This window comes from Alligator mississippiensis, chromosome 8, assembly GCF_030867095.1.
Source record: "Alligator mississippiensis isolate rAllMis1 chromosome 8, rAllMis1, whole genome shotgun sequence".
NCBI lineage: Eukaryota > Metazoa > Chordata > Crocodylia > Alligatoridae > Alligator > Alligator mississippiensis.
In genome coordinates, this window is record NC_081831.1 from 55,104,433 (window position 1) to 55,127,692 (window position 23,260).

Sequence of the window (23,260 nt, forward strand, 5' to 3'; positions counted from 1 at the left end):
GAGTGAGAGCGCCTAGCGTTGGGTGAACTTGTCGGCCCTGGGGGGTCTCTATCCTCCATGAGTGGGGGTCAAGGTCCTCATGGTAAAGTCCCCCCCCCCCAGTTGGGTGGACAGAAGGCATGGGAAAAAACAGAGGCTAAAGTGAGGCACAGGTTGGGACTGTGGTACATGTGCCACCTCTCGGGGGGGGGCAGGGGGAGGGGGCGTGGGGCTCATGAAGGCAGTGCTGCTACCAGTGCTCCTTTACAGTGCACTGGTCTTCCCCCTACTAAAGTATGTTGCCTACGGAATCCCAAGAGCCATGGGTGTCTTCTTCTGAGGATCCAGATGGGAGAAGGTGACAAGGAAGATGCTATGCTATAGACCAAGCAGACTAAAGGCAGCAGAATGGCAGATATCCTCCTGCTCCTCTAGGCCAAGTATACAAGCCAGATCTGCAAACTGGTGACTGGGACAAAAATGAAAACAGCCTACTTTGTCAGATACTATGCAGGGCAGCTACCGAGACAGCGGTGAGTATACATGCTAAACAATGGGAGACCGTGGGCCATGGAGCAGCCATGGTTCTACAAGGTTATCAAGGAGTTCTGGAGCAAATATGACCTGGTCAAAGAAGCCCCTGCAATCATGGCCAACCACTAGAAAATTCAGGAGGCAGTCAGAGCCAGAGACAGACTGTCAACCATGGACCTGTTCCCTGGCAACAGCTGACAGGCCACGTGGGAGCAAATTTTCCATGAAGGCCTATGGAAAGACCACAGGGACTTGAACTGGAAAGCAGCTCACTGGGCACTCCCCATGTGGGCTCTGAGACACAAAGAGGGACAGAGAAGCCAGCCCAACTGCTCCAAGGAAACTTGCCAAGGCAGAGCAGAGACCATCCACTACCTTTTGTGGTTCTGCCCATATATAAAGTAGGTATGGAGGAAGGTAAACTAGCTCCCCTGGGTGGTGACAGGAGTCTAGACTATGACCCAGGAGGTGGCACTGTACGGACATCTGGCCAAACAACAGGGGTCCCCATCAACCTGCTTTGATTAGTTCATCTCCTGCATCAGGAGTGCCCTGTGGAAGACCAGGAACTCCCAATGTACTGGCACACACAGCTTTCTTTCGAGGACTGTGTTCAAATGGGATTGGGTGAGCTGCAGACCTACTATGAGAAGACAGTAGGAGAGGTGGCAAAGATCATCTGGCAGAGGAGCCACTGGCATATACTGTTCAAAGCCCCCCCGCCTCCCTGAGGGAGAGAGCAGTGACAACCAGGAAGAAGCTGAGGACAGCAAAGAAGAAAGCAGACTGAGTGACAATAACAATGAGGACAGCAACAACAATGATGGAGACAACAGTGACAGCAACATGAACTAAAAGACTCAAGACTAGAAACCAAGGGAAGAAACAGAGGAACAGTGTTATTGTTATGGAGAAGGGGATGAGGATGGTTGTGTGGGTGCACAGGTGCACGTACTGTAGTGGGTATGTGATTTTATAACTGTATATGTGCTTGTTGAAGACTGATAAGGTTGGTGTGTGTGTGTGTGTGTGTGTGTGTGTGTGTGTGTGTAGCCTTTTTTGCAAAAAACCCAAACAAATACTCTTTATTTTCCAGGCACTGTATTCACTGTGGACTCTCTGTTTCAGGTCTATTCTGCCCACTCAGACTTCAGCAACTTATCAAATGTCTAGTGGGGGGGGGGGGAAGGGGGGCAGGCAATACAGATGTACTCTCATGTTTTGGGTCTGTAAGTGATATTTTCCTTATAGTAAATTTGACACAAATCTGTGTGAGATGTTTCACCTTTCACTTGGCTTCTAGGAAGATTTTTTGAATGGGGTGAATTACAATTATCATAAATTTCTTTGACTCCACTGTGATTGATGGTTTTGGAGGGCTGTTGAGGTATTTTCCCAAATAGTCAAATGATCTTTGAAAGGATGCCCCAGTGTTTGCTGCAGCTTGTGCCACCCTTAAATCTCTTCTACCTCCGACAAAGAAGAGGGTACTGGATCAGAACCCTGGTTTATAGTCAGAATTCTCAATAGAGTTGAGGATATTGAGAGGGTATGATGTTCCTGGTCACTTATAGTACCACTGGTGCCAACTGAGATACACGCTAGAAAATGGCACTTGGCATTTTGAGTCATTTCTCCACTGTTTGCACTTTAGCCATGTTAAAGTGTCTGTCTCACTGATTCTATGTTCACATCAAATGTTCATTGCAAATAACCTGTCCAGCCCTCTGCCTAGCAATGTTAGAAGGCCAAACCCTGCTCTGCTTTGCTGATACAAAATGTCTCATTGAAGTAACTGCCACTGAAGCACGTACGTATGTGTAAGTCAAGCAGCCCAGAATGCACAGAAGGGATCTCTCAATTAATTTTATACTACATTTAAAATTGAAACTCTGTACTGATGTTCTAGTTTAGAGCATCTCAAATGATATATTGCCAGTCTCCAGGTAGCCAATCTTAGATTGCAATGGAAGGAACTCATCTTTAATGCTTTTTAATATTTTAAAATTTAATCAAAATGCTTCCTTAAAGTGTAGGGGGAGTGTTCTGTCATCACTTGGGCTGTGAAACTGCAGCAGCTGTATGGAGGTATTTAACTCCATTTATTTTTGTTTTCTTTCAAAAGTAACACCATCTTGAGGCAACCACCCTTTCACCCTCCAACATGCACTTAGCAGCAATCCTTGCTTTTTATCCCAAAATACCTGTGGATGTTTCTGTGCCTAGTAATAATAAACATTAGTATGATATCAAAACAAAGAAATGGGCCACCTAAAAGGAGCATACTAGTACCTATACTATTTAACATCAACACCAATAATCAGCTAAGTCACCCAGGTGCAAGAAATGTTACTTATGCAAATGATTTGTATACCACTGCCCAAGCTAAGAACTTCACCCAGGTGGAGGCCATGCGGGCATCAGTAGTCAATGGGTTGTTAGACTATTACATCAAAAATCAACTAAATGCCACTCTAAATAAAACACAAGATAGTCTCTTCCACATTCAGAACCAAGATACTAGTAAGCAACTTAACCTAACCTGGAATTGAATAACCACTGTCCACTGCTCAAATACTATCTACCTGGGCGTGACGCTGGACTACATGCTTTCATATAAAGCCTATGTAGAATCCATACATATAAAGTACAAAGTTAGTTCCTGGAACAACATATTAAAGAAATTCATTAACACCAAATGAGCGGACCAGCCCAACAACATTAAAAACTACTGCACTTGCACTTGTTATTTGGCAGCTGAATGTGCATGCCCAGTTTGGGAATGATGGCACATGCAAAGAAGCTACGCTCTGTGCATAACAGAAGTTGCATGTGCATTACTGGATGGCTATAAAACAATGAATGTCAATAGTCTCCATCTACTTGCCAGAATCATCGCACCAGACATCATGAGAGCGCTAGCAAGCAAAATAGAATGTACCTGGCAGCCTGAAGACAAGAGGCACTAGCTACATTGCTACAATGCAGCTCCCACTGGATGAAACACCAACAGCCACACAAATAAAAATGTGGCAATGACAACTAGAGATAACTCAGAAGGGAGATACAAAATTGCCAAACATCTCCCTGCAGACACAGAGCTTGACTGACTGTGGGTATGTGTGGAAGGATGTGGGTTGGTGTGTGGGTAGGTGTGGGGCAATTGCTGGGGGGACTGTGGGTGCAGGGGACCTTGTGGGGGGCTGCTCCCCCCTGGAGGGCCACAGCCCGCCCGCCCAGGGTCCCAGGTACCCTGCAGGGCCACTTCCCCCCCACCAAGGCCTATAAGTTACCTTCTGCAGCAGCAGGGGGAGCGGGGCACTCTAAGCTCACTGCTGCCAGCTCCCAGCTCTCAGGGACCACGCACCAAGCCCAGCTGGGTCCTGCTGGCCCTGGGGCTGCTCTGCCACCCAAGTGGGCCAGTTGCATGGCAGCAGGACCTGGCATGGTGCGTACAGACTGCGCACTGCGGGACTGGCCTAACCAGGCAGCATGACTGGCCCCAGGGCTGGCAGGACCTTGGGGGGCAAGGAAAAAGGGATTGGGGGGGCAAAGAGAAAGGGATTGGGGGGCAAGGAGAAAGAGATTTGGTGGTAGGGGTCTGCTACAGACCCCCACATCAAGGGGACGAAATAGATTTGGGGCTCCTGAGGCAACTCTCGGAGACCATAAAAGCTAAAGAGGCGGTAGTCATGGGGGACCTAAACTACCCAGACATATGCTGGGAGTCACAGACAGCAAAGTCCCACCGCTCATGCAGGTTTCTAACCTGTGTACAGGACCTCCACCTGACACAGGAGGTACACGGTCCCACTAGGGGGAATGCCATACTGGATCTGGTATTGGCAACGGGGGATGACATGGTAGGGGACCTCCAGATCGGTAGCCATCTGGGGGACAGTGATCACCTAATAATAGAATTCACCATAAGACGTCGAGTGGGTAAGGTAACCAGTACGGTGAAAGTGCTAGAATATGGGAAAGCTGATCTCAATGAACTCAGGCAATTAATCAAGGACGCACTGCAGAGTAGGAGTTTTGAAGTGATGGGAGCCCAAGAAGGGTGGCTGTGCCTTAAGGAAACAATCCTTCGGGCACAAAGCAAGACGATCCCCGTGCGAGGTAAAAGAGGAAAAGGGGCCAGGAGGCTTCCCTGGCTGACCGCAGAAATCTAGGGCAGCCTAAGGGCCAAAAGGGGAGCACATAAAAACTGGAAACAGGGAGAGATCACCAAAGACGAATATACCTCCTCTGCTCGTGCTTGTAGGGAGGCAGTTAGACTGGCCAAAGCTACCATGGAGCTGAGGATGGCATCCCAAGTAAAGGACAACAAGAAATTGTTTTTTAGATATATAGGGAGTAAAAGGAAGGCCCAGGGAGGAATAGGACCCCTGCTAAATGGGCAGAAACAATTGGTGACGGACAGAGGGGACAAGGCTGAACTCCTCAACGAGTTCTTTGCCTCAGTGTTCCTAAGCGAGGGGCACGACAAGTCTCTCACTGGGGTTGTAGAGAGGCAGCAGCAAGGTGCCAGACTACCATGCGTAGACCTTGAGATGGTGCAGTCACTTGGAAGAACTGGATGCCTTTAAGTCGGCTGGCCCGGATGAGCTCCATCCGAGGGTGCTGAAGGCACTGGCCGACATCATTGCACAGCCACTGGCGGGAATATTTGAACGCTCGTGGCGCATTGGCCAAGTCCCGGAGGACTGGAAAAGGGCCAATGTGGTCCCCATTTTTAAGAAGGGGAGGAAGGAGGAGCCGGGCAACTATAGGCCAGTCAGTCTCACCTCCATCCTTGGCAAAGTCTTTGAAAAAATTATCAAGGCTCACATTTGTGAGAGCCCGGCAGGACAAATTATGCTGAGGGGAAACCAGCACGGGTTCGTGGCAGGCAGGCAGATCGTGCCTGACCAATCTAGTCTCTTTTTATGAACAGGTTATGAAATGCCTAGACACAGGAGGAGGGGTGGATGTCATATACTTAGACTTCAGGAAGGCCTTCGATATGGTATCCCACCCCATACTGGTGAACAAGTTAAGAGGCTGTGACTTGGATGACTACACAGTCCGGTGGGTGGCAAATTGGCTAGAGGGCCGCACCCAGAGAGTCGTGGTGGATGGGTCAGTTTTGACCTGGAAGGGTGTGGGCAGTGGGGTCCCGCAGGGCTCGGTCCTTGGACCGATACTCTTTAATGTCTTCATCGGTGACTTGGACGAGGGAGTCAAATGTACTCTGTCCACGTTTGCAGATGACACAAAGCTATGGGGAGATGTGGACACGCCGGAGGGCAGGGAACAGCTGCAAGCAGACCTGGACAGGTTGGACAAGTGGGCAGAAAACAACAGAATGCAGTTCAACAAGGAGAAATGCAAAGTGCTGCACCTAGGGAGGAAAAATGTCCAGCACACCTACAGCCTAGGAAATGACCTGCTGGGTGGCATGGAAGTGGAAAGGGATCTTGGAGTCCTAGTGGACTCCAGGATGAACATGAGTCGGCAGTGTGACGAAGTCATCAGAAAAGCCAATGGCACTTTATCGTGCATCAGCAGATGCATGATGAATAGGTCCAAGGAGGTGATACTTCCCCTCTATCGGGCACTGGTCAGACCGCAGTTGGAGTACTGCGTGCAATTCTGGGTGCCACACTTCAAGAAGGATGTGGATAACCTGGAGAGAGTCCAGAGAAGGGCCACTCGTATGGTTAAGGGCCTACAGACCAAGCCGTACAAGGAGAGACTAGAGAAACTGGATCTTTTCAGCCTCTGCAAGAGAAAGTTGAGAGGCGACCTTGTGGCTGCCTATAAGTTCATCACAGGGGCACAGAAGGGAATTGGTGAGTATTTATTCACCAAGGCTCCCCCAGGGGTTACAAGAAATAATGGCCACAAGCTAGCAGAGAGCAGATTTAGATTGGACATTAGGAAGAACTTCACAGTTCGAGTGGCCAAGGTCTGGAACGGGCTCCCAAGGGAGGTGGTGCTCTCCCCTACCCTGGGGGTCTTCAAGAGGAGGTTAGATGAGTATCTAGCTGGGGTCATCTAGACCCAGCACTCTTTCCTGCTTATGCAGGGGGTCGGACTCGATGATCTATTGAAGTCCCTTCCGACCCTAACATCTATGAATCTATGACCTGACTGCGCTCAGCATCCAGGTCCTGCCACCATGGGACGGGCCCAGCTGGGTGGCAGAGCAGCCCCAGGGCCAGCAGTACCTGGCTGGGCTTGGCGCACAGTCCCTGCGCACTGAGCTGAGTCCCACCGCTGCCCCTCTGTGCCTGCGGGGAGGTGGCACATGGTGGGACCCAGCACAGACCCATGCAGCTTGCTAGTCCAGCTTTGGACCAGAGTGGGTCACATGGCTCTGGGAGGCACGGCTCCTGTGCATGCCTCCCAGAGCCATGCAACCCACTGGTGCAAAGCTGGACTACCGAGCTGCACCTGTCTGTGCCAGGTCCCTTTGCATGCTGCCAGCTTCACCATGGCTGCTCCGGCCACTTGATCCCCACCCCTCTCAACACCCCACCGACATCCCCCTGCCACCCCTCACACCCACCCACACCCATAAAGCCCCCCACTCCCATTCCCTAACTCACCTTGGACAGCACCATGCAGGAGCACCACGGTGCCGCCAAAACCAGAGCATCTCTTCTGGAGGACTGACTCCCATGCTGGCTCCAGCTGTTCTCCAGAGTGGGTTTTTTTTTTTACCCTTGGATATCTAGCAATCTAATTTTTGTCCCTGCACTGAAAGTTTTCAGTGCAGGAAACATTTTTTCGTTCCCACACGTGCCTCTTGCCCCATCTCAAAGGGGTTTGAGACGGGGCAAGAGGCATGTGTGCACTCATGTGGACGCAGCCCATAAGATTTCTTTTGACCCAATCCTCCAATTTGTCTAGGTCACTGATGCCTAACCCTACCCTTCAGAATATCTACTACTCCCCCCAACTTGTTGTCATCTGCAAACTTGCTGAGGGTGCACTCTATGCCATCTTGCAAGTCATTGATGAACATATTGAACAAAACTGGCCCTAGGACTGACCCCTGGGACACTCCACTTGATACCAGCTGCCAACTAGACATGGAGCCATTTATTACTACTCTCTGAGCCCAATGCTCCATCCAGTTTTCTATCCCCCTTACAGTCCATGAAAAAGTATAATTCTAAAGAAATACAATGAGGGAGACTTGATGGGCAACAAAGCCTATCTCTATGGCATCTTCATCTATACAAGTGCACATTTGGACATGGAGATGGGTTGAAATAAGAATGAGACCAAGGCTGATGTTTCAGTGATTGCTGGTAAAACTCTGCTGGGGACCAGTAAAGTCTATTTATCACTTAAACCAAGTAAGGGCTTAAAGATAACTTAAATAATTCACAGACTTTAAGCATAAATCTCTACACAGAAATGAATTTCATCCCATGGGAATGCAGCATACTCTCTTGCCTTCGGACTAGAGTGGTGCAACTGTTTTAGGTCAACTGATATTTGTCAATCTCAAAAGAATTGTGTCACCACTTTCACCTAACTCCTAGACTTCTCCTTTTGCTCAGCTTTTCTAGTCAGGCTTGGCAGATCTAATCTCAGCATCAGTTAAAGAAACAGACATGGGTAGAATTTAGCACTTACATTTCTAGGTTTTCAAATCTAATCCATAGGTAGTGTACTTTCATGTTGATGATTTCTTATCCCCATTTAATGTTGCCTTTTGATGTGGAAACTGAATTTTAGAAATTCCCACACTTTTGACAATACCATTCTGAAAAATGTAGACTTAATTTCTCTCTTAATTTCATATTATTATAATATTATATAATAAAACTCCCTATCCTGTTTAGGGATATACTCACTTTGTTTCATATTTCAACCTTAAAAGAACAGTTTGAGAGCTATATTGCATTCCATCCTTTATGGCATGATGGCAGACAGGGGAATTAATAAGATTATTTGTTTCAGATCTCCAGGAAGGACAGGCTTCAGTAAGAATCTCCTCCCATCAGCTGATTGATTGTATTGTACAGGAGTTATCTGCAAGCAAGGCTAACTAACTATCCTTCCTGTGCAGGAGTAAATTAGTTTAGAGGAAAACTGATGAAAGAAAAAGTCTGAAAATGCAGTTTACAAGCATCTTTCCTGTGTGAAGTTTCCTCATGATAAGACGGATACCAACTGCTTATTAGATATCAGTTGGAAACACAGAAAAAAATAAAGCTGCTAAATCAGGAATTCAAGCTGGGAACACACAGATGGAATGGCAGTAATACAAGTGAAAGTCATGACACTGACTACCATGGCCATTTATCCCCTAAGAAACAGTTAGTATTCCACCTGCCTGCAGAAAAATGTGTTTGACATAGTTTTTATAAAACTTAAATCTTTTATTACTAGTATTTGTCCACTGGTGCATTACAGCAAAGTAGGACTGCCAATTAACCCAAAGGCATCAGCAGTTCTGAGCAAGCAAAATATTTTAAATGTTGCTGTTGGGAACACCGAAAGGGTTATAAATTAATTAGATAGCTAACCTTCATTCTTCATCCACGTACCTCTGCTTTGCAGTTCGGCTGTAAGTTGTCTTTCCAAGCTCTCTCTGAGTTCTCTCTCTCTACAAAGCTCCATCTTTAACTCTTTCTTTTCTTGCTGTATCTGTTTTTCCTGGACTCTGGCATTGTCCACAGCCACTTTCAACAGACCCTAAAAACACAGCATAAATCATCAGTTTATTGATGATAATATCGTTGGGAGAACAGAAAAATGAAGAGAAACCTGTAAAGTTTTGCATGCACCTGAAAAAATGGAGCTGCTTTGTTATGTATACAGCATTTTATACTCTATGAACAATTTGGGGGGAAGAGGGAAGTCATTCAAAATAACTTTTTAAAAATTCATTCTGCTGATGGTGTTTATTATACATTGGGTAATGCGACTTTCAAAACTTGATAAAGTGAACAAAGAAAAGGAAAGGTGAAGGAGAAGAAAAAAGGAAAAGGAAAATAAGATAAGATTTCAACATGGCATTTACTTCCAACCATTCAGTCAAATAGACAACTCAAAGAATATTGCAAAAATTTTAAAAGCAATGAAGTCAGTTATTCAAATTCAAAGTACACCTATAAAGCTACTGTTTTAAGAAGAAATTCAGAATTTCAGGAAAAAAATGAAATTTTCAAAATATTAAGAGATGTTTGAATAAATACAAACCTAAAAAATTACATTTGTCTTCTATATAATCATAAAAACAAACCCAAAATATATTACTACTAATCAGAAAAAATAACTCTCTTACTGTATTTTGAACAAAGCACCAAGTAACATATGCTTTCATTTTCTTATGTCTCCGTTTAAAATGCACGTGACACTTCAAATCCCTCTTAACCAACATGACATAACATAGAATATATGGATTACTAAATACCAGGTAATATTTTATCTACATTTTTACCTCCAGTCCAATGAAGAATAATTTACCTGAATATTGGTTAATAGAGTTTCTACCGATGAAAGGCCATCAGCAAAAAGAAATGGTGCAGGAAATCCAGGAGGCAAGGTCTGTCCAGCCAGTTGGACTTTTTCTAAGGTTGGTTTCATTATTGGAATGGCAATTTGGACCTCTTCTGTAAAGACATATTAAAACAACCTCAGCAAATTCAAGTATCAGAAATAGTAATTTTCCTTCCCATGTAACAGGAATTTCTAAAAGTCAGGGCCTGATTCACCTTTGAAATTAACATATATGCTGTAACAAAATAAACATAATTTAAGTCTTAAGGTAAAAGGATTGTTACTGTTAAGGATGAAAGTAATACTACCTGAAGAAAATCAATGCTAAGTAAACTGGGGGAGGTTGAATAGGTATTGTGTTATAGCCCAAATGCCAGGAATATCCCATTGTATTACAGAAATATAGCTATGTTGCAGTCTATTAGATCTGAATTACCTTTCATTAATCTGTGATGTTTGTTATTCTGTTATGAACAATTGTTTTTGGTTATAACCTTAAAATCCCTCTATAATAGGGAATGTCTCATTTCTCCTCCTTCATTTTAATTTTCTCCTGCCTAAGTCAATGACAATCTCTTCTGAGTTATTCCTTTTTGCCTAGATGACACCAAGTGTTAGTTGGTGATCTTGTGTCAATACAGATTTTCCTATAAAGTACCTTGCTACTCTCAACCTTTCAAGTGACAGGCATTAGCTAAAAATGTTTTGTTCAGGTAGATATTTTGCTACCTCAGGTTAAAGCGAGTTGTCTCACCTAAGGTCATTGACAAACCCAGAAAGAGGAAGCATGTACTTCACGCTGGGTCAGTCACTAGCAAGGTGGTAGTAACATAGCAGAATTAGAGCCTGGCTCCTACAATTTCAACACATAGCCAGATTGGACTTGTCTGTTACAAATTGTCCAATCTGGGCTCCCCTATTTGAGATGCATCATGGTGTCTAGAGAAAATATAAAATGGCTTTTCATAACCCCGTTTATTGCTTAAACTTTTGCTATGAATTAACCTTATAACAAAGTCATGTTACACAGCAAGAACCACACAGTTCAGCTCCTTTTACACTTCTTTAAACCCTTCCTCTACAAGCTTAAGTATGAGGCTCATTGCTGAAACAATTAGGTGTTTAAAACAAAAATCTCTTCACAGTCATTTTACATCATATGATGCCCTGTAAACTATTTGAATAGTTTAATAAAATGCTTTAAAAATATCTCTGTGTAATGTTTCAGTGAAATCATCCTAAAAATATTCCTTTAATTTTGGCACTTTCAGAAGCTATGAAGAACATCTTCACAGCAACTGCTTTTTAGTAAAGCTTGAAACTAATATATTGACTATAAATTCATGAGGCATGTGTTTGCTAAAATCAACTGCACAACCACTCCTGATATCTTCCTTTGCCAAGTGCCCTGGTCATATTAATTCCAAGATTTACAATTAAACTACATCATATTCACAGGGCCTTCTTTTAAAAAAACAGACAGTCTTTAGTTACAAATAACAAATTAAACTGAAGATTCATTACATACGTAAAATTATGTATCTTGATAAACAAATTCCAAAGACAACTTTGGTGTAGCAAGCTATCTGTGTTATATTTCTGACATACATTTGCTGACAAGTGATTCAGAATTGCAAGCAGTTTTCATGTATTCTTTGAAATCTATATTTAAGGAGTATTTGTTTTCACTATGTAAGTACATACAATGGAACATCTTGATAATGATTCCTAGTATTAATAATAGCAAAAGTCTGCAACATCTTCACATCTTTGCAGAGCTGGATTTTCTATAGTATAAATGATCTATTTTTAAAAAGACTCTGGTTACACACTCAGAACACTGAGTTCCTGCTGATTCAAAGACTATATACTGTTTCTCCTGTTTAAATATTTTATATAACAGATAGAATTCTTAAAATTAATTGATTAGTTGCTGCATATGATACCACACAGAAATAACATCTATGCTACACAGTTTAGGCAGATGAAACAAAAGTGGCATTTGAAAAGGAATAACGCATGAAGTATGCATAATGGAAAACTAACTTCTTTAAAATATCTAGAAATCTCTACTATTTGGAGATGAAAGTAATACTATTAAATTGGCTGAAAGGAAAATTACTATTGACTGTGAAGACAGGTTGCATGGTCTATGGCTTGTAATGTTACTGTACAGTAGATTGAAGTTTCAAAATAGTATTACTCTTCTTTAAAGAGATAGACACAGCTAAATTAGGTGCTGCTTGCTGCAGTGAGGATCAAATGCAAAAAGAATCATATTTCATCAGACCTAGTCAACACCAGGAAAATAAATAGAAATATAAGAGGTATGCAGGCAATGATTCATTTTGATAATCTGGCCCAAGAGAGACACATAGAGACAGCACACAGATCTAAGCTTCTAGCAAAAGACAAATAGGACACAGAGGGTGGGAATTGGGATGACAGTATAGCAGAGGTCACATCGATTTTCAGCAGCAGTTTTCACACAGATGAGATAACCCTGGACTCTATTTGGCCCATTGTTCATATCCTACCTGTCCCACAAGCAATAAATTTCCTAGTCCCAGGAAAAGGGCAGTAAAGAAGAAGGATTCTACTTATGACTTCTTATGATTAAGTTTTTGTGCTAACCAAACATGCTTTGCAGACCAAGGTCACATTGCATGTTAAAGTCTGTAATAGCTGAAAACTAGTAGAAGCATATTATGTTTTAGTGTATATGGGTGGAAACTGTCAAACCATTTATCATTTTTTTCTGATTGAAATCACACACTGCAAAGATGAATGATAAATGCATTAGAAATCTATTTCAATCCTGTAATAGGTCTTCACATCTGAATGGTGTCTACATTTTGTCCACATGCTGAATAAGTGCACAGTTAGGCAGAAATTTATTACCCAGGGTTGAGAAATCCTAATTGGCAAAGCAATTAAAATGGGCAAGTGCTAGAAGTGTATTTTGTGGATTAAATAAGTGCATCTCTTCATAGTAAAAGGAGAAAGGTTTTGATTGAAGCACGCTGATTTTCAAGCCTACTAAAGAGGTGCATGTTAAAAGCTGAATTCACGCACTAAACACAATAGAATAAACAAGAAATCAAGCTAGGACAACTACTATTTAACCAAGGACACAAACAACCTTTCTATTTATTGAGGCAAAGGGAAGACTGCTTTTATTGAGTCTGTTTTTTAATCCTGCCATACTTCATAATAGCATTCAGGAATCTATTTAGAGGGCAGTCTTTTTATTTTAATTTCTAGCTGGGGTTCTGATGAATAGACATATAGGTAAGCAAGAATTATATCGCAGCAGAGAGAAATATACAGTAAATACTAAGAATGAATGGAATATTACCCATGGAAATTGCATTGAAGGCTACTAGAAAGTTTGTTCTTGATTCAGCAAACTGCTGTTTTTCATCTTCTGTCTCCTTAAGCATGGGAAATAAGGATTGGAAAGTGAAACTCCAGCCTAAACACAAAAATCAGGATTGGGAATAGAAGATGCATGACAGCACAAATAAAATTGGCCAGCTATTTTATTAACTAGCAGGTTTGTGCTTTTCTATTCTAAAAGCTTTCCTTTAATATTATTAGATATGCATCTTGTATATTCAATATGTCACCTTCATTTTACACAGGCTAGCAGAAAGCAGGGTAGAGCTGCACTTTGTAGACTAACTAAATCAGAGATGTGCAAGCTTTTGTACTAATGAGTTACAAGCAAACCATTTAAAGCTACTATTTATAAATATTTAAATATTCATAAGCTTACCAGGTTGCCTTCCCCCCATTTTGTGCCTGTTTTTCTATAAATATGTAGAATCCCTGCCTCAAAGCATTTAGCATTTAGGAGATAAGATATAACATATGGATGAGACAAACAAGTGGGTCTAGATAGAGAAAGCAGGGTGAAAAACCTAATCGTGTATGTATAGTTCCTAAGCTTTCCATATTCTTATCACAAACTGCACGACATAATGGGTTTCTTTAAATGTGGATTGAAGATATAATTTAAAAAACCCAAACAAACATTTTTTTTAATGAATCAACAGGAATGAACTAAAACTTGTCACTTATGAATATATTAGTTTCACTTTCAAAAACATTTTAAAAATTAAGTAAAATTGGCGTTTATAGTAGGATCAAACCTTATTCTATTCTATACTTGAGTCTATAATATGTTAAGAAAAGATGTCAGTAAGTGTGTGAGGTTGTAGGAAATCATGACTGACTGCATCACAATGACTAGTCCTATAACACTTGTTGCTCTGTGTTAAAATCACGTTTCTAATAAAATGTCATGTTTCAAGACTCCAAACAGTTCTTTTTAGGGGTCAGGAAGGCTCAGCTGGGTTTTCTGGGTTTTTGGCTTTTCTCTGAAACATCAGAGTAGCCACAGCTAGAGATGGGAGACTGTATGGGATGACTAGTGCTGTGTGAAGCAATACAGAGACTCCATTCAACTCTGTGGTCCCATGCTCATGATTTTCCTGGTTACCCCATTTGGGCATCACAAAAGAACCATCCCCTAGCTCAGATTATGAGGGACCTTGCTTTCCTCTGGGAACCTGGTTCGCCAGCAGCAATCATTCTGGCATATCTGTTAATCACTTCTCTATAGCTGCAAAGGTTTGGGCTTTGGTGCCAGATTGGTATTCTTTGCCTGTGGCATGCTAGTTAGGGTATTCAAATGAACCCGCAGAAGTTAAGCAGCACAGTTTAAGGGGCTGGAAATCCTCTGTACAAGTGTTTATTTGGCCAGCTGCCAGCTATGCAGGCAGACTGGGTTGCTGATGGCACACAGCCAGGGAACCCAAAAGCACACGTCCTATTGTGCTTTTCAGGCTCCGCAGTCTACCTGGAGACAGTTGACATCACTGGAGGGGAAGGGTCATGATTTGATTGGCTGGCTCATGTCCTCCATCTCCACAATACACCCTTCTTCCCTCCTGCCCAGGTGGCAGATGGTCAGACAGCAAACCCAGATTGTACCTGCTGTCTTTTCAAAAATGAAAATTTCCCTTCCAGCACCCCATCAATCCTTACCTCTCTGGCACCAGTCAATGGACCCAGTTTCAGTTCAGGTCAGGTAAATCTAGTCAGGGTCAGATGCTGCTGTGTTAGAGTTGGGTGCTGATGGGTCCAGGTTGGGCCAGTCTAGTTCTGTGGAGGAGTTGGGTTTTGGGTCTCCAGTCCAGCAGGGCCAGGTCAGGTTGTTCCCTGTCAGTGGTTGCGGTGGAGGGGGCAGCAGGCTCCAGTCCCAGCAGGAGCTGCACTGTTTAGGTACAGGGTAGGTGGAGGGTGGAGGTCACACCACTCCTTTACCCAAAAAGCACAGCTCTTGCTGGGAACAAAGCCTATGGACCCTCCCCCCCCCAACAGAAACTGGCCTTCAGGATTGCCAGGTAGGTAATCCCTGGATTGAAGAAGAGGTGGAGAACCTCCCCCCCTGCTCCCCTCCCCTGCAAAACCGCTCCCAGGGAGAACTGGAGCAGTCCTCAGCTGGGCAGTGGCAACAACATTTAAAGCTCAGAATTCGGGGGGGGAAGGGGGGGTTAAGCTGTATAGACAAGGGGCTGGGTTTTCCCAGTCCCTGGGCTGACAGGGGCAGAGGTTTCCTCTGTGACTTGGCCAGAACACTTGAGTCCAGCCAAGTTGCAGCATGTCCCTCTGGAAGGGAAGGATGGATGTGAAGCAATGCAGGCTGGGATACTGAAGGACAGCAGAGGAGCTTCTATTTTTTGGGTAACTATACAAGTGTTTGTTATGCCCATCTAACTCCTACCGCACTAGACTTAAACCTCATAATATGAGGTTTTAACTTTCTACCGAGCATGTCATTTTTAGACTTAAGTATTGTGAATGCCTGTACACTGAGCATTTCTGCTGGACTAAAAAGTAATCTATCTACATATAAATAGAATTGTAACACTTGTATCCACCCACAGCCTCCTGACACCAGAGTATCTGACCTCACCAGGCTTCACATAAGGCAACGCTTTTTGGTTTGTGATTACAAAAGAGCAGATTAGATGGTCCAATGGTTCTCTTTCTGGTCTTAAATACTTAAATACAAAATGATGACCATAACTCCAATTGCAGTCAATGGGAGATATAAGAGCTCATTGTATCTGAAAGAAGGATCCCCATGTATTTATTGTGGAATAGTAACCCCTCGACAAAAAGTACAGTTTTACATGATCCTCCTATGCACCTACGTCCATCCAAGTTCCACTGACTTCAAACTGTAAATCTACTTCATTCAGGTTCTTACAGGCATAAAGATCCAAACATATGAGTCCTGCAGGATGAGGGTTGAATGCAGTAGATAACAGAATAAACTGCTGTTTTTCAAAAGGTGATACTCCATTTACGTTTCTGTTAAACCTTGGAAACTGCAATCCCTTAGCTATTAGTGGGATTGACTTCTCCTACAGTGAGACAAATATTTAAGAAGAGCATTTGAAGTCTTATATGAAACAGTATAGATGTACATAGGTCTGCATGCAAATGCATCCACTCAAATACACATGCATACATGTATGTATAATCTGTGAGGCTAGAGTTGTCTGTCTTCAGTGACTTAAGAGCTGTGAAAACCCTCCACAACCCACTCCTTCTCTTCTTGCTTCCCTGCCAGGAGTTGAGCAGTTCTTTTCATCAGTGAGAAGAGAGATACCTCCTCATGACCTGGCACAAATCAGACTTCAAAATTTACTGCTTTAACCTTGTGATTCAGGTGCCAATATTAAAGTCACTGCTGTTTTTCTTAATTACACTCCCTGAATGCACAGGGTCAATGAATGCAATTGGAGAGTAGCTGATTAATCCACTACAGGAACTTTAAATCATACCTTTCCTCAGTTTAAAAAGGATTTATATCACTGGATGTCACAATAGCATTTTTCACTAGTAAGCTTTGCAATAAAAAAAAAAACAACCCACACTTAAAAATAGTATCTAGCCACTGTGTATGTATATCCAGGATACATATGCCAGAAGCTCTGTAAACTATTATAAACAGTAAAAACAACTATCTTCCATATCACCTTATTCAGTTACCTTGTGGTTCTTATCCACATGCCCTAAAAATGAATTAAATTTGTTCTAAAGTAGTACCGAAAAAAACTTTTTTACTGTTTTTTGAAATCCTTTTTTTTTTTTTTTAAGAGAATTTCTGTAACATTTGGAGCACTATGAAGGCTTAAGAAAATCAGAAAATTGGAAAAGCAATGTGTGTAATACCCTTTCTACTGAGATGATCTCTGGAATTATGAGAGCACATTTACACAGGATGCATGCAAACATTCATCATAGTCCATCTATGTTCATGCTTTAAGCTGTGTGATCATAGATTGGGAGAGGTGTGTGCAGATATTTGCTGGTGCCAGGAGCTGCACGCAGAATCCAATGCATGTAACTTGGGGTTGGGAGAGGGGTGGATAGGATTGGGGGGGGGGGGGGTTGATGGTACATGGGGGGCTGGCAGATCTGTAGAGGGCAGGAAGTTGTATATCTGGGGGTAGGGGATCAGGAGGCCAAAACTAGCCCAGGCAGCAGCAGGAGGCGAGGGTAGCAGGAAGAGCACAGATCTGAGGTTGGGGCAAGCATTTGAGCTTTCCTAACCCCAGGGCTGCACTCCAAACATGTGCAAATGTTCACTTGATTGGGTTATTCATTCCCAATCTAGAGTAGTTCACATACCTAGGTGAACTAGCACAGTTTGGCTCTGCCATTTTTGTTCTGATTTAAACCCCTTGCATGTCTACACAGATTAGCATTTAGACTGACCTACACCATAGTTAGTTTGATTTAACTGTAATGTCTGCTTGTACCTATAGAGGATTTCATAATAAGGCATGTAGGAAATGTTTGAATGGAAAGAGGACTAAGAATCACAGATAACCCTGGAATGGAAAACTTGACTAAAATAAACTGAAATTTGTAATTTCAGTCTGTCTCTATCTGTACATTCTTTAACAAGGGATGCTATATAATTATACAGCTTTGACATTTTCATCAATGTGTTCTCATTAATAACACTGAAAATTATACCTATTTTTAACTCGTGCATATTTACAATATACTTTGATGTTTGCATGGTACTGACAGTAAAAAAAAATTGAGCATATTTTATTAATTCAAACCTTAACAAGAAAGAAATCTAAGTTAGATGAGAATTTCTGAAAAAGAAATTGAATAAAAATGCAGAATACTTCACTAGTGTGAACATTTAGCATAACTATTTTTTTTAAAGTTAAAAAATTTCTCTCTAGACCTGAGTGAAGTCCTTTTAATTAGCAAAAAAGTGAAATACAACCGATTCTGCTTATAAAATTGACATTACCTATAAAACATGCAAAACAATGCATTAACTAAATTCCCTATTATTTAGGATTTGTAGTCTGGTTATTCTTTTGTCATATGTAGGCATTGCTAGGAGTCAATCAACATATTTAGGTAATGCTGGGAGTCATTCTACCTAAACAACTTAGGTATTGGAGTCAGCGTTTTGAATGAATGTTGCTTACGGAACCTGCACAAAACAGTCCCTAATTCTAAATGAAAAATCAAGTACTACCATATTTTATTTTCTGTCTGAAAACTTTCTGAATCTTTATTAAAATTACAGAAACCAACTAAAAAGAGTAACATTCCCCTTTTTTGCATACATATAGAATTAATTCTTCTGGTGTCAAGATAAAAGCAAAAATTTAAACCAGGAAATAAAACAGGGAGAAAAGCCTCATAGATGGCCTTCCATCATCAAGTGGCTACAAAAGCTTTCATGGATAACTCACTCGCTTACTGAATCACACAAGCTTCTTTTTATGCTAATTTTTAAGTTCCACTGCAGTCAGATGGTTCTTCTACTGAGATTTTAAACTGTCAGATGAGGGGAGGTAGGTGGAACTTGCCAAGAAAAAAAAAAAAGAATCTTCAGTTTTCTTGGCGGATTCAGCCTTCCCCTATTAATGTTGAGATTATTTCTTCAACTATTTTGTTGCAAATATTTATGACTCCATATGGAACAACAGATGTTGACAGGAAGGCATGGCAGAAAAGACTTCATTTTCAGCAATTACCCTACTACTTGTTGTCATACTGTAGGTGTTTTTAGTGCATCTTTTTTACACACCACTCTGTCCTCTTGCACATTGCAAGAATGTCAGTTTAGATAATTAGTATAACAACTTCAGGCCCAATTATTTCCCCCTAGATCTGTATAGGAGGATAAGAGGAGACAGAGCTAAGGCAAGAGAGGGAAAGATCTGCATCATTCCCTTTTGGAAAGCCTTATCAGGAATTAATATATTATAGAGCTATATTCACGTCTTATGGAAATCCTCCCCTCCACCCATGAGAGAGAACTATGAGGGGCTAGAACCAGCAGGAACAGCCACATCAAGAGCCAGGTTGGCAAGGAACCAAAGAAGGCCAAGACACAGGACAGAACTGCAGATGATCTGGGGATCCAAGGGTTTCAGACAATGGATATGCTCATTGTTCCCAGGCAGGCAATGCCTCATACAGAATGAAAACGTTAGAGAAAATATCAGGGAAAGACATATAAAAGTAATTCCCTTTTTCTACCCCCACCCAAGCCAGGCAATGATACTCTTTGCTCTAATAACAAGGTAGCAGTTTGTTGCTGTACAACTATTTCTTTAACCCTTTGCTCCCCTTTTTCTATATTAGTCATGGCTATCGCATTACCAAAAACAAGAAAAGTTGCACCTCTTAAGTATGTTGCAATTGCAAATAAACATGTTGGGAAAATGCAATTATTTCTCTTTTTTTAAATAAAATTTATCCTGATCTTTATGCCAATCCTTGACCTAATGTTGCATCTAACTTTTGCACTCCTTTGCACCCACACAGCTCTATGTGCAATGCATAAGTGAATGATGCATAGCCAGAACAAGTATGTTAAACTATCTCACCAACTATCAATACAAATCCCACGTGACTCAGTACAGCTTCAAGCAAAAAAATCAGTCCGTTTTCTCCCATGAACTCAATATTTCTAATCTCTGGTAAAATAAACTGGAATCAAGACATTTTGTGCCTTCCAGCTTATACAAGTAGTAAAATAATTCCTTTGTTCTCACAGGTAAACCTTACAGGCTCTCATATTTTTCTGAAGCAGAATGACAAGGATCATCATTGTTCCATGATATCAAAACATGGAATGCATCAGTAAAATCAGAAGAATTGTCTGGTAGGAAACTAACCATCAGCTTGGGGCCCTTCTTGATGCTAAAAAATACAGAAAATGATAACAATAGCAAGCCTCGAAAAAAATAAACTCTCCCTCAAGTATAACCATTACCTGCAATGTATTTATCTCGTAAAGAAGTGGTTTGTATTGTATAGTTTATGTTAATACAGTAATTATGACACACATGATATCTCATATCTTCTAATAAGCTTAAAAATAGCATTCTATTATTATTATTATTATTATTACTGTTAAGTTTGATTTCTTAATGTATGTGCGTAAGTAGAAGATAAACCCTCAGAATCCTTCAAAATATTTGACTGTCAGGGTACGTGCATTTTGTACTCCTGAGTAATTATTCCTGTTTTATTAAGGTTTATTTTACAACTGTATAAAATAGGTTATAAAGGACAATTCCACTATTATGACCTCCCCTGCTTAGGCTTAATAAATATTATATCCCATACCATCCATTAAAGCCAAGCAGTGGAGAAAATAAGAGTGGTAGTAATCTCCTCCACAGATGTAAAATACCCTTAATAAAATAGGGGTGTATAACAGTCAGGAGCAAATTACTCAGGCCAGCTTCAATAAAATAGTACCCTTAAAGCAGTATTACTCTTAAGGTACTGACATTCCCATTGGTGATGCAAGTGTATCCTTTCAGAGCAGTATAGCCTGTTAAAATGGCAAGATATCTTTTTGCAATAGAGTGTTTGTGTCCAAGCAGATACAAGGTTTGTACTGAATGCATCCAGGGAGCCATAAAACTGGTGGGAAACATATTTCTCTGTGGTATTTTAGTACTTTGAAAAATTCAATCACTGGGAAAAAATGTTTTGCTGTAAACATCTGAAGAGCCTTATAAAAGCAATGGCTTCCCACAGCACCTGCTTAAATAATTTTAAGAGATAGAATATGTCTTTGCTCATCTTCTAAAACTCATAGAAAGCTTTTCCTATTAATTTCCCTGGTGCTGTCAGGCCAGGGCACTTTTAATCAGAAATAATTATTCATAGAAATAGGGGGAAATTCAGTAACATATTTACATTTTAGGAACAAGGCAACTCTCAAAATTGATTACTAGAAAATCCTTTATAAATACAAGTGGGACTCTACTTTTGGCTTTATTTAGAAGTGTGTATTTATACAGTAAGATTACCACCTTTGCAGTTTCCTTTTCAATAAATTCTACACATGGCTAAAGAAAGAGCATTCTGCTAATACATTCCAACATTTTAATGCCGCTTAGGTTAATAATACATTGGTCTGACACACTGTCAGACCTAAGAAATTAGTTCTTTCTTTGTTTACCTACTATCATCTTTAATGTAATAGGTAAGTTAGTGCTGTTTCATCAGAGATGTCACCAATATAAATTCTGCTACGATTCTTTGATAGAGAGGGATCTAGCTGCAAATTTAATAAAGTTTTATATTTTCTTCATCTTCAGAAGAAAGCATTAATTAATATCTTCTCAGTTGCTGCAGTCTCTTTACCTATCAAGGTCTACGGAAACCTACTCAACTATGCCCTAAAACTGTAAGGATCCAATCTTTTCCCTGTTGTCACCTGAGGAAGGATCCTGGTCCCAATTCTGCTTAGACTTTTCCAGTTTGCAGTTCTGGATTTTGGACTAATATGCTAAGTACAGATAGTCAAAAAGCCTGAGGCTGAATCAATTCAATCTTTGCACGTTAGTCTAAGCTGCATTGATTGAACTGATAAGCATGCCTGCAGTGGTGCAAGCCAGAAGGCAAGGGGAGCTAGATCGCATCTCCCTACTTGTCTGGAACAGAGAGCTTGGGCCAGGGTTAACCCACCAACCCTGCAAGTCAGAGGTGGAATGGGGTGGGTAAAGGGAAGTGCAAAACATCCTGGGATGCTGTGGAACTGCGAGTAACTTGAATCTGAAGGGGATCTGGGACAGAAGTTCAATAAACCAAATTAACCTAAATCAATTAAGTCTAATCTATCATCCGTTCACATTTATCTTAAACTGGTTTTGGCCATTTTGAAAGCAGTTTGTGTGCACTGAACTTTTGTTGTATTACAGATTTGAACTGGTTTCTGGTTGCTTGTACTAATTTCTGTCTCTAGCCCTAAGCTCTCAGTCTGCTGTCTGGCACTCATCCTAAGCACTTCTGCTACAGTATTAGAGCCTATCAGGCAGTATGGCAGGGTGACAGGGGCAACCATCCTGGTCTCCAATGGCGGTATGAAGTGAACAAAACAGTTTCTGCTGGGCTCTACGATTGCAATCATGGCAGCTTCAGCAACTGGAAGACACTGCTGCCATTGTGTGTGCAGCCACCCTGGGTGCCCAGCCATGTCATTATTTGCTCCAACCAGAGATCACAGAGTGAAAGATGGGAAGTCAGAAAACCTCATCAGGAGGAAGCTATATTCTGTGACCTCTACCTGCTATATCTTTCCCATGGGCAAATCAGTCATGTTGTGTTTAGCTTTGAGGAAAGGGAAGGCTGCCTACTTTCCGGTGCCACCTACTCCCTATTATTATCTCGGTAGGTTATATAAAACTTATTACCCTGAAAGGCAGGTAGGGCTCTGTTATCTGAATACTGTCAGACGAAATATCCGTGAAGTAACAGATAAAAAATTAAAAGTAGCTGAATTCAGTGCACTAGTTTTCTTCTGTAATATGTTATGGTCTAACAGCACAGGGAGTTTAATTCCTAGTGCTTAATCTCTAATAAAAGTCTATGAAAAACTGCATACCCAAGCTACTATGTCCCATACTTAAAACTACAAGTATCTAGAAGATGAAATGTAGAGTACCGTGTAGTAAGTTCTTGTAGTAAAGTTAACCCCTAATGCTAATTATTTTAATACTGACCAAGATCTGCCGCAGAGAAAATGCAAAACCTAAGCTCTAATCTTGAGATATGAATGAAGGATGAATAGAACAAAACATTATCTTCAAATATATTTTGTAATGATTAAATACAAATACATTGTTTTGGGATCTTACGTATTGCTTTGTAAAAAATT

At 41.5% G+C, this 23,260-nt stretch overlaps 1 protein-coding gene across 6 annotated transcripts in view; it reads right to left on the reverse strand.

The window, feature by feature from the left end:
- Positions 1–23,260, reverse strand: part of DACH2 (dachshund family transcription factor 2) — a 564,418-nt gene that overhangs the window by 27,145 nt on the left and 514,013 nt on the right. For 3 of the 6 annotated variants that reach the window (XM_059732736.1, XM_059732734.1, XM_059732737.1), the window contains 3 exons: positions 13,379–13,495; positions 9,988–10,133; positions 9,045–9,213 (listed from right to left, as the gene is read on the reverse strand). In XM_059732736.1, coding sequence (XP_059588719.1) covers positions 9,045–9,213; positions 9,988–10,133; positions 13,379–13,495 — 432 coding nt within the window. The remainder of the gene's footprint in view (positions 1–9,044; positions 9,214–9,987; positions 10,134–13,378; positions 13,496–23,260) is intronic. The other 3 variants (XM_059732735.1, XM_019487926.1, XM_019487924.1) reach the window with 3 other exon arrangements.